This window comes from Malus sylvestris, chromosome 2, assembly GCF_916048215.2.
Source record: "Malus sylvestris chromosome 2, drMalSylv7.2, whole genome shotgun sequence".
Lineage (NCBI taxonomy): Eukaryota > Viridiplantae > Streptophyta > Magnoliopsida > Rosales > Rosaceae > Malus > Malus sylvestris.
In genome coordinates, this window is record NC_062261.1 from 1,832,011 (window position 1) to 1,844,616 (window position 12,606).

At 36.1% G+C, this 12,606-nt stretch overlaps 1 protein-coding gene and 2 pseudogenes across 1 annotated transcript in view; 2 read left to right on the forward strand and 1 right to left on the reverse strand.

Annotated features, from left to right (window-relative positions):
- The window catches only part of LOC126592446 (uncharacterized), a 94,901-nt pseudogene that overhangs the window by 4,549 nt on the left and 77,746 nt on the right, over window positions 1-12,606 (forward strand).
- The window catches only part of LOC126592363 (uncharacterized), a 212,057-nt gene that overhangs the window by 1,934 nt on the left and 197,517 nt on the right, over window positions 1-12,606 (reverse strand). Inside the window, exons 13-16 of the mRNA XM_050258055.1 lie at window positions 1,888-2,181; window positions 992-1,768; window positions 348-888; window positions 42-251 (exon numbers count right to left, since the gene is read on the reverse strand). Of these exons, the coding sequence (XP_050114012.1) occupies window positions 42-251; window positions 348-888; window positions 992-1,768; window positions 1,888-2,181 (1,822 nt within the window). The remainder of the gene's footprint in view (window positions 1-41; window positions 252-347; window positions 889-991; window positions 1,769-1,887; window positions 2,182-12,606) is intronic.
- Window positions 11,590-12,556, forward strand: LOC126592456 (uncharacterized; annotated as a pseudogene).

Sequence of the window (12,606 nt, forward strand, 5' to 3'; positions counted from 1 at the left end):
ACATGAACAGTAATAATCAAGAGCCAAAGAGAGGAACTTACAAGGATCTCCGTCCATTGGGTAGAGTACTGAGAGATTCTCAGGACGAGTTTGAGGCTGAATATGATGGCCTGCAGGAAAAGTATTAGAAGACGAGGAAAAATGTGAATGCTCAAGGCTGAGAGGACCATGAGCATACACTGCTACAGTACTACCGATGGAATTATTGAGATCGAAATTCTCAGGACGAGTTTGAGGCTGAATATGATGGCCTGCAGGAAAAGTATTAGAAGACGAGGAAAAACGTGAATGCGCAAGGCTGAGAGGACCATGAGCATACACTGCTTTAGTACTACCGATGGAATTACTGAGATCATAATCATTAGATGGCTCAGAATTATCAGATGACTCCTCATAGAACCGAGCTGGCTGATGGTAAAAAACATAACTAGCTTGATCCAAATCATGCGTATTTTCCTTCATAGGTTTGTTCCACACTAGATTAACCATTGTTATCATTGGTGACCTATAATAATCAGATTTTCTTGAAAGTCGAAGTACTATAACTTCAACTTTATCCCCACTTTGCAATTTGAGCTTATCGTTCGATAGTTGTCCTTGCCAAAGTACGTGCAAAAGATTAGAGTTTGAAGACTTATCCCAATATCCGCTGCCAAAGTAAGCCTGCAACTTAGTACGCTTGGTATTATTTATAACAGTAATGCCAAATTCAAAATTACTTTCAAATGCAGATCTGTGCAAGAAGCACATAGTCAGCCCTTCAAAAGTACGACCATCATTCGGGGGAATATCAAAACTGACTTTATTGCCATTGCCAACAAAATCAAACCAATGAGGAATAAAATTCCCATAGAGTAAAATGCCACCAAATCCGCACGAAGTCCATCCCTACATATACAATGCAAGTGTCTTATATATATATACATGTAAATGTGCATTCGTGTATGCATGTGCACGATAGGAAGACAATGAGAGAGAGGGGGGGAGATACCTGTAGGATGTTCCTCCCAAAATCAGGTGTGAGATTGGTGCAGTTACTCATATCAATCAATGTCATGAACTTTAATGACTTATCCAAGCCTGGAACCTCAGTGAGTTTGGATGAATCATTTACCTTCAACTCTCTCATATTTGACATTTCCGAAAAATTGGGCACTGTTTCCAATGCAGGGCAATTAGCGGCATACAGAAATTTCAAATTTGTTGGTAAATCAGGGATTGTATGAAGGTTAAAGCAGTCATTTAACCTCAATGTTTCAAGCTTTGTAAGACCACTGAGGCTGGGTAGGATATGAAAATCATTCCCTCGAAGATCCAAAACTTGTAAAGAAATTAAACTCCCAAGATCATGAGGGATTGCATCATGAGCTAATTTCACACCATTTAGGGATAAAAGAGTGAGATTCTTCAATCTAACTGTGGAAGATGGTATTTCTCTTATGGCTGTATGCTCTGCTTCAAGTATTCTCAATGATATCATCTCCCCTAAATCCTCATGCACTTCTCTGAATTCTAAACAGTCATTAAGAAGAAGAGTCTTAACATATTTCAACTTATAGAAATCCCTTGGAAGAGAACGAAGCTTTTCGCATTCTTTAAGGTTCACCAAAGAAAGTCTTTTAAGTTGACCAATGGAGGGGTGAATCTCGGACAAACTCCCACAATTTTCCAGTATCAACTCTTCAAGATATGGGACTTGTGAAAAGTCCGGTGATTTAATTAGAGATAGGGAATGACTGAGATTCAGGATTTTCAACCTCTTTAGCAACTGTTACAGAAAACCAAAGGAAAATTGAAATTAATATCCAAAAGGAAGATGTCATAAAAAAACAGAAGGAACTCCAAAAACAAATAGAAACAGAACATCATCATGTGTAACGATCTTACCTTATAACCCTCCCAAACTTGTACCAGTTTGCTAGACTGCATATCTAAAACAACTAGTCTTTGTTGATCAAAAAAGTCATCTGGTATGGACTTTAAAGGGCATCCTTCCCAACACAACCATATTAACTCTTTGGGAAGATGTTTGTATTCTCCATTGAGTTGAACGTATTTGAGATGAAGGAATCTTAGTTTCTTCATATTGGCAAATGCTTCGGTACTGAAACTGGGCATGCGAGAGCTTCGAGGCCAAGGATAAGGGAAATTTAGAGCAAGTCCTTCAACTTCTTCAGTTCCCTGTTAACAAAAGGTTATATTCATGTGTAAGAAACGGATTATTTGCATATATTTACATGTATTATTATTCATTAGGCAAAGTCACCTATGACGAATATATTTACACATAAATGTTGTTTAGTGTATAATAGACATACGTAGGTTACATATATGTTTTCAAGTAGGATGCATTATGCAAAATTTTATTGGGAATGTACTTACAGATTTATTTCTCAAGACTTTGGCGGCCTCTTTACAGTTCCACAACCTACTCCATTTTCCAGGGTGACCAAGAGATTTTTCAGAAACGATTACTCTGGCCATTTCTCGCAGCAAATCATGCATATTCAACTTATTCTGCTCAACAGTTATAAGGCATCGTTCACGGAGGACACTGATTCCTATTGTTGCAGAAAATCCACATCGATCTAATATTTTTGCGACATAGTCCTTGTCCTCTCCAATAAAGAAACAAGATATGTCAAGAAATATAGTCTTCTCTGAAGGACGTAGCCCGTCAAAGCTTATTCTGAGTCGATTTACAATGTTTTCATCTGGATATCTTCCCAATTCCTCCAATTGGCTTTCCCACTCTGCCAACGATCTTTTAATCAAAAGAGATCCTAAAACTTCAAGCGCTAGTGGTAATCCTCCACAGTAAGAAACAACCTTCTTTGAAACTTCAAGATATCCTTGATCAGGACAAATATTTTTAAAGGCATGCCAACTAAATAGCTCAAGAGCTTCTTTTTCATTCATTTTCTGAGCCTGAAATTTTTTGTTCACATTTAGTAGTAGACGTTCATTTCGTGTCGTTATGATAATTCTACTTCCAGGACCAAACCAATGACGACTTCCAACTATTGCATCCAGTTGTTCCTTTTTATCTACGTTGTCCACGATGACAAGTATCTTTCTATGTCCAAATTGTTGTTTTATCAGGTCGATACCATCGTCAACACAACTTATTTCACGCTTCTTTTTCAAGATGTCAGAAATAAGTTTCTTTTGCACATCAACCAGATCATGTTTACTTGTAGCATCGCGAACGTCGGCAAGGAAACTTTTGAATTCAAACTGAGGATGAATTTGGTTATAAATGGCCTTGGCAGCTGTTGTTTTACCCAATCCACCCATCCCCCAAATTCCAACCATGAGAACATCATTTGATCCACCACTTGAAAGATAACTGATAATATCTTGAACGCGTGAATTGATTCCAACTATGTGCTTGGCCACATGTAATTCGTTAGTGCTGGTGAGCCATTCACAAATATTATCGTTAATAATTTTTTTAATGAACTCTGCTTCGCCCCTGAAAATTGAATTCGTAAGCATTAGTGGAAATCAATGAAGGCTCGGTAGGAGATATCAGTACATAAACAATTTTCTTTCCTTCTTCCCTTCATAATATATATACATATATATATATATATATATATATATATATATATAATTTTCTTTCCTTCTTCCCTTCATAATATATATATATATATAATGAACTTGAATAAAAGAATGCATTGATAAATAAAAGTTTAGCGTATGAATTAAACTCCAATTACGGTTTAGGTTACTTATGAGAGATTAAGGTGTATTCATTAAGCATGTGAATGAACGTTTAGATTATGTAAAATGTTTATTAAGCATGTCAATTAATTGAGAGATTAAGTCAATCACTAAAATTAGCAGCTTCTGTGAAGGATCAACTTGAGAGATTAAGGTGTATTAATTAAGCATGTCAACTAAAATTAGCAGCTGAATGATTACCCATTGTTAGCGATTTTATGATGGTGGCCAGACAAATTTGCAGCCTTTGTGAGAGCCTCTCTCCACTGCTTTACCCTTTCTTGTTTAGCTTCACGTTTCTTGTCATCTTTTTCTTCACGGATGTCCTTTTTGTGCTTCTGAAATGCTTCGGCTAAATCTCCGTCCTGCTTCCTGACATGCGAAGGATCAACGTGATAGAATATTGGTAAAACATGTCGCCCCAGTTTGTCTCTACACGCCATGATCTTCACCAGCTCGTCAAGACACCAACTCGAATTCGCATACATCTTTGAGAAGATAATGACAGAGATCATCGACTCTTCGATTGCACGAAACAGTTTCTCTTTTATTTCTTCCCCTCTTTGTAGATCGTCCTCATCAATAAAGACCTGGTACCCTCTGGCTTTTAATGCCGCGTGGAGGTGGCTCGTGAAGCCATAACGCGTGTCTTCACCCCTGAAGCTCAAGAATACGTCGTACTTCCAGAGTTTGGAGTTGGAGGAGGACGAAGAGGAGGCTTCGTGGGCTGTCATGGCGGTATCCACCGTTATGGCTTAGTAGTGGTTCAGATCACAGACTGAAAAAATGGCTACAGCTGTGTTTGAGTTGCCGAAGGATGATGCTTAAACATAAGTCAAGATTCTTGAGTCAACAAAGGCTAAAGTTTATAATATAGGGACGTGTTATTCACAACCTCTCTTTTTACTTCTCACATAACTTTTGTTAATTTATGTCATTTGATCTTCTTTAATTCAGTCGATCTGACGATCACAAATTAAAATGGTGTGTATAAAGTAAAAATGATGTGTGAATAGCACATCCCATCATATAATATAAATGGGGCAGGGAAAGAGAGAGGAAAACAGGAAATAAATAAAACTCTGCAATTGAAAAAAAAAAATTATTTCCTTCTTCAATTTGAAAAAAAAAAATCACATTAAACATATTCCAGTAGAAAAACCCATCACAGCACTAGCAAATTTAGGAGAGAGAAGGAGACCTGCACTCAAATCGTAAGTTCGCCCTAGAAATTTTCCAATTCAGAATCCAGATCGTGGGTGGTCGAGAATTTTCAAGGTATTTTTTTATTCAATTAACAATGAGGCCCAGACTCACCATCAATTATGGAGGCTCAGTTACACGTGGAGTTGAACGGGGGAGTTTGGCGGGAGAAAGTTTTTAGTTGTGATGGAAAACATATAGTATATGATATCACATGTTTTTATGTAAGTAGTGAAAATTTTTAATTTTTAAGTTATTAACTTTTTAACACAAGTATCTCACCATGCATATAAAAACATATGGTTTACCATCTCGTGTGACATTTACATTGAAAAATCTCTCGTTTAGCGGAAGCGAGTCCTGCTAACATTTCTTTTTCAAGAATACGAGGGTAGAAACAATTAAGATCTACCTCCTCCTATTTCATCTGCAGGAAAGTGATATTCTCTATATCATTTCCTTCTAATTCATCAAATTAGAAGATCTGTATCATTGAAATTAGATCCAACGTTACAAATAGGGACCTACTTTAAAAGTTATAATAATTTCAACCGTTTGACCAAATTTCAATGGCACGAATCCCCTAATTTAGTAGATTAGGAAGAAAGGATCCGGAGATGATCACTTTCCTTATCTGCAATGTCAACCGGCTAAATTGATCAGCTAATCGTTCAATATCTCTCACTGCTAAAGATAATCCCTTTCGCATCCACAAGATTTTGGTACTACTTAGGTAAATGTTATCAAGGCATGCAAAGCAGTACGCCTGGTATAATTAATAACAATATTTTCAATATGACCTTTATGTTGTTCACTTAATGAGTAAATACATCAAACAATCAACTCTTTAAAATTACAATCGTCACTTTTAGGCATAACAGAGTTGGTTACATTCTCCTCATAAGCAAACTCAAACAACTCAAGAATACCATAAATCCAATTGAGATAAATGTCACCGTATCCACAAGAAATCCATCCCTATACATGTTGAAGAGTACAAGGATCTCACATCAAATTTGTCAAAATTAAAGACGATTTATATTGTGCAATTTCCACTCCTAATTATATCAAAGTTTTTTGTGATAAGATATTCACATATAAAGTGTTGTGTACGTAAGAAAATTCAAGTTGATAGAAAGTATTGATGTTATTAATGATGGGTCCCTGTAAAGCATGTGATAAAATTTTCATTTTTCAAAGCTGTCTGTAAAACGTTAATAGATGAGCCCTTAACTTATATGTTAGCCACCATTAGCTGGTAAACATTACCATACCCCAAAGTCTATGTGCTATATTATAAATAAAATTGGTCTCTATGAAAAAACACTTTGTAAAACGGATAAGCACTTTACAAACCACTTCTGTTTGTCACTTTTCTTTTCTAAAAGCCATTTTTGTATATAAGCACTATACTAGAAGCAACGTCAAAAAATTTAGTAAAATTCTATCCTTTAAAAGTGCTTACATTTTTTTTCTACCAACATCTAGCTGGATGTGTTTTTAAAATGACTGAAAGCGCTTTTGGTGAAAATGTTTTTAGAACCAAGCTTTAGTAAATATGCAAGTAAACTCTGGAAAAGCACTTAAAGTGCTTCCTGAAAGAAGCACATAACTGGTGCTTCTTATAAAAAATATTTTAAGAGCTTTTGGAACCCAAAAATATTTTTTCCAAAAGCGCTTTTAGTTATTATAAAAGCACATCCAAACGAGCCCATCATCATAATGCTTTGAGAATATTGTTTGAAAGCACTTTTAATAACTCTAAAAACTTCAATGAATTAGCCAAACTAGGAAAAGTTGACAATATAAAAATTTTTGCTCCTTTTTATTTTTGTTTTTATTTTTTATTTTGTTATTCTGCAATGTCATAATTTAAATCTTCTATTTAATCGGATGTCATTTATATGTGCTACTTGTCATGTCAAATAATACATTAATGTGGTACAAAAATAAGAAAGCTAAGTTGAAGGGAGCTTTCTTCATTGACCCCGGCCACGGCCATCATTAAATTGATTGAAATACATTCTTTCTTGAGGGATCACGCCCTCGGGAGAAACTAGCGATGATTGCCTCTCAATGGAATTCGTCTTCGAGAGATATTTCTTTGAGAAGAATGCAATTTCAATATAAGAATTTCCGTGGGGAGGATTTTACGAGGAATCCGAGTAGTTGGTGGCTTTGGAAACTTTGGCTCACATACGGCCACAGTGAGGTAGCAGCTGTGGAGTACTCTCACATCCCGGCAATCCGTGACGACGTCGTTCCTGGAACTAAAGTATTCTCTAGTATAGATTAAGCTCGGTCACTACAAATACAATGAATTTGGAAGTTTTAGGTCACGACTTTCAGTTTATGGCTCCAAACTTTTTGTCACAAAATTGATTATTTGATTGGTCGTGTTTTGGTATTAAGAGGACAGACAGATTTAATGACAGGTATGTATCCAATCTCAAATTATTTTGGAATGATGAAATGAATGGTGGTGTCTGTTGAATTTTACTGTTTTGCAATTTGGGATTTCTGTGTGGATTGTAAACTTTGATTTTTTTTTTTGGTCAGTGATTGAATTTTTCTTGCATTTGATACAAAATTAATGAAATGAGATTGAAAAATGAGGAGTTGCTATCAGACGTTTATGTTTTAGTATAATTTCACACGTATGATTCAAAAGTTCTCCCCCCCAACCCCCTAATCGAGAATTTTCAAGGGATTTTTGTAACTTGGAAGCCATCTTTTTCAATTTCATAGCCGGAGGGCGGACTGAAATGTAGGGGGGGGGGGAGAAGTTGGAGGGAAAAGTGGTTTGGTTTTCTTGGATTTATCGAGATGGAGGAAGAGGGAGGGGAAGGGTGAGGGAGAGAGAGAATAAAATTATTTTTAATGGTATTTTTTTTATTATATTAACAATGAGGCCCAGCTCACCATTAATTATGGAGGCTCAGTTACACGTGGAGTTGAATGGGGGAGTTTGGCGGAAGCCAATCCGTGGACCGTGAGAGAATCCTCGCCGGATCTTTTTGTGAAGATTATAGGATCTTTCTATTGCATCTGTCCATTGTATATTATGCGATCAGTTTTCATCAAGTATTGTTTATATTTAATTTTAAACAAAAAAATTTACAATGATTTTTAATCACACGATATACGATAAACGAATATGATTTGAGAATCTTCGAAATCCTCACAAAGAATATCCGGCTCCTGCTAGTGCTAGCATTTCTTTTTCAAGAATACAAGGGTAGAAACAAAACAATTAAGAGCTACCTCCTCCTATTTCATCTGCAATGTCAACCCGCTAAACTGATCAGCTAATCGATCAATATCTCTCCCTGCCAAAGATAATCACTTTCGCGTTCACGAGATTTTGATGGTACTTATGTAAATGTTATCAAGGCGTGCAAAGCAGTACGCCTTGTATAATTAATAACAACAATTTTAAGATGACTTTTAGGTTGTTCACTTAACGAGTAAATACATCAAACAACCAACTCTTTAAAATTATAATCATCACTGTTCGGCATAATAAAGTCGGCTAAATTCCCCTCATAATCAAACTCAAGCAACTCAAGAATACCATAAATCCAATTGAGATAAATGTCACCGTATCTGCAAGAAGTCTATCCCTATACATGCTGAAGAGAACAAGGATCTCACATCAAATTTGTCAAAATTAAATATGACTTATATTGTGCAATTTCCACTCCAAATAATATCAAAGTATTTTGTGATAGAATATTCACATATGAAATGTTGTGCATGTAGGAAAATTCAAGTTGATAGAAAGTATTGATGTTGTTAATGATGGATCCTTGTAAAGCATGTGATAAATTTTTCATTTTTCAAAGCTGTTTGGCAAACGTTAATAGATGAGCCCTTAACTTATATGTTAGCCACCATTAGCTAGTAAACATTACTATACCAACAAGCCACCAAAGTCTATGTGCTATATTATAAATAAAACTTGTCTTTATGAAAAACCACTTTGTAGAACGGATGAGCACTTTACAAAGGCTTTTTATTCAAAATGGTCCCTGAGATTTGCATTATCCATAAGTTTGGTTCCTGAGATTTAAAATCAATAGAAGTAGTCCTTGAGATTGTCCACCATCCATGATTTTGGTCATTCCGCTGAAGCCTTTGGCCAGAAGTTTGGGCAATTTTCAAAGCTTCGTAACTCAATCGTTTCTTAACCAAATTCGACTTGTAATATATCAAAATGAAGATAGGAAAGTATAGAATAAGATTATATCTATTTGGAAGCCCAATGGTTGCCAGAGATGGTCGGAAAATAGCCTCAAAATTGACTGGTCCGAGGGAAAACTGGAAAACTCGTCGGAAACTAGGTAAACTTTAAACGTTCATAACTTCTTCAATACTCAACGAAATTAAGTGATTCAAAACCAAAAATCATACATCTCGACGAGAAGAAGAGAATGGTACCTTTTTTCAACTGCTAAATCACCGTGATTTGGCTGGAAAACGGCTCGAAAGTTCCTAACTCGTTTTTCAATAGCCACTTTCGAGCTATTTTCCAGACAAACCACGGCGAGTTAGCTGTTGAAAAAGGTACCATTCTCTTTTTCTCGTTGAGAAGTATGATTTTCATTTTTTGAATCACTTGATTTCGTTGAGTATTAAAGAAGTTATGAACGTTTAAAGTTTACTTAGTTTTCGGCAAGTTTTCCAGTTTTCCCTCGGACTAGTCAACTTTGAGGCTATTTTCTGACCATCTACGGCAATCATTGGGCTTCCAAATAGATATAATCTTATTCTACACTTTCCTAGCTTCATTTTGATATATTACGGGTCGAATTTGGTTAAAAAACGATTGAGTTACGAATCTTTGAAAATTGCCCAAACTTTCGGCCAAAAGTTTCGGCGGAATGACCAAAATCATGGATGATGGACAATCTCAGGAACTACTTCTATTGATTTTAAATCTCAGGGACTAAACTTATGGATGATGCAAATTTCAGGGACCAAATAAAAAGCCCTTTACAAATCACTTCTGTTTGTCACTTTTCTTTTCTAAAACCAATTTTTATATATAAGCACTTTACTAGGAACGCGTAAAAATTTTTAGTAAAGTTCTATCCTTTAAAAGCACTTATCATTTTTTTTCTACCAACATCATCATAATGCTTTAAGAATATTGTTTGAAAGCACTTTTTAATAATTCTAAAAACTTCAATGATTTAGCCAAACTAGGAAAAGTTGACAAATTACAAATTTTAGCTCATTTTTTATTTTGTTTTTTTATTCAAATTCAACTTTAATTCATCACTTTATACAAATTCAACTTTATATTAGGAGCTTCACCATATTAACATACCTAAGATGTGTTGAGTTAATTGTTTTCTTTCTATCAATTAATTAGTTCGAATCCAAATGATATAAAAATAATAATAGCATGAAATCCTAATTGTCGAACTAAGAAGGCACACAACACACCACTCCTTTACGAAATTGGAAAAAAAAATGTGAGAAATATAGAGTGTGCATGCATGCCAAGTAATATCCACATGAACTAAAAGATGAGAAACTTTTAATAAGAGGACTATTGAAAACGAAAATTGGTTGCCTTCCGATTATTCATCTCTAAATATTGATGGTACATGGGTAGTTACCGTTGGATCTCACATTAAACTGAGATCAGATCGTGAGAATCTTCGGGAGAAAACTATTAACTCGTTTGTGTTTTTTCTCCGTTATCTTTGAGGTTGAACATGTAACCTTTTTCTTCTTCTTTTTTTCCTTCACCTTTTCATTTTCTTTTCTACTTTTATTATTTATTTACTTTTAATTGATTTTTCACTACAGAACCAGGACGTTTCTAGTTCTTATTTACGTATTTTTGTTTTTTTATTTTTTTATTTTTTTTAAATACAGTTTTATGTTTAGTTATGTTTTTTTTTTTTACCAATTTGTCCAATTTTTTTATTTTTTTTAAATTTAGATTGTGAAGGAAATTAAGGATCATTTTTGGTATTTTCGAATGCTTCATCCACTCATAAAAAAATGATGTGCTAGAAAGAACGATTCATGCTGTACATGCAACAGCATCGGGAGACCAAATACTTGCATTTATGGGCCGAATTAATGTTGGCTGGGATAAGTGGTCCATTGGGCTTTCGGGTGAAAGTAAATAGAAGTCGGAAAGAATATAGAGAGGAGTACCGCCTCGCCTTACGCCTTTCTTCCTTCGGCGTCGTCTAGGGTTTTTGTTGTAACAGACCCTATAAGGGCACGATAGTCGATAGGCTAGCCCCTGTAATTCATCAACCTTCAATTCACAGAGCTGACCGGAGTCTGGAGGCCGGAGCCGCCGTAGAAATATTACTATTACCATCCTCCTCTTGGTGATCGCCCTGTCCCATATGGCCTTCTGGATTCAGGGCCTGCACAGGGTGATTAACAAAGGGATGACGGTAATATTTAATTCATGATGTTGGCAAACTCGTCGGAAAATCGACCCCGGCGCTGGAAAACTCACGGCGGGGCAGAGCTCTGAAGTGGCCGCCATACCACTCCTCTCGCTGACATTTCACGAAGAAGATAAGCAACACGAAAATTATGCTAAATTTCAGTGTTTTTTGCTGTTTATCTTTGTTTTTGTGTTCTTGGTTTCAGGGTTTGGTTGCTGGTGACAGGGTTCGAAAGCCGGGTATGAATCAACTCTCAATTCTATTTCAATGCCTCTTTTGAAATTTATTTCATGATGTTCGAATTTGGATCTCGAATATGCACTACAAGGCTCATCATGGCCTTTCAATTTCCCTCTAAAGCATAGTGTGCATGTTTCAAGTTCCACTCTCACATCTTTGCAAATTATGCATTGCAAGGCTTATCATGGCCTTTCAATTGAAATGGCACTAGATATGTTTTGACAAGCCCGTTCTGCGCATTTGATATGTCTGAGGGCTGTCATGGCAATAGCAATAGCTACTCTCTTGTTGGTGTCCAGGACATTATTTTTCCTCACTCTTTGATTTAGAAGGTCCGACTCCCAGAACAGCTGCATATTATAGGCCACTGCAATGGCATTGTTTTACTATATAGTAAGAGTAGCTTTGTTTTATGCAATCCCGGAATTGAGGAATTCATTCGTGTTCCTGATGAGACATGCCTTCCAATGTGGCCCAGATTAGATTTGGACCCGGGGGAGGATTACAATTGGCCAGAACATATTGATCCTGGATTTGGCTATGATCCCAAATCTACGAGTACAAATTTGTGGCCTTTACTATTTGTACTCAAGAGTCAGATGACACTATGACACTTACTGCTTCACAAAAAGCGGTAGTATACACCATCAGTTGTGATTCTTGGAAAGAGGTCGACACCGTTTCTTTAGAAGCCAAAACTACTTCGTTTTGGCTTGACGGGTTTCCAGATGTACTTCAAGGGAATGCGTTATTGGCTGGGAATTGAGCAAGATAAGGAAATATCTGTTTATGACACTTTTGATGACCCAGAAGGCGAGAGAGTGATCATTTCTTTCCATACAAGTCACGAGGTATTTCGTGGTATACCTGAATCATCTGAGCTCCAACGATTACCTCTGCGGCATGACCTTGATTTGAAGCTAATTGTGTGGAATGAATCAGTTTCTTATGGTTCACAATGATGGATGCGTAGTTTGCTTTAATCTTTGTACTAAAAAGCTTACAGAGGTGA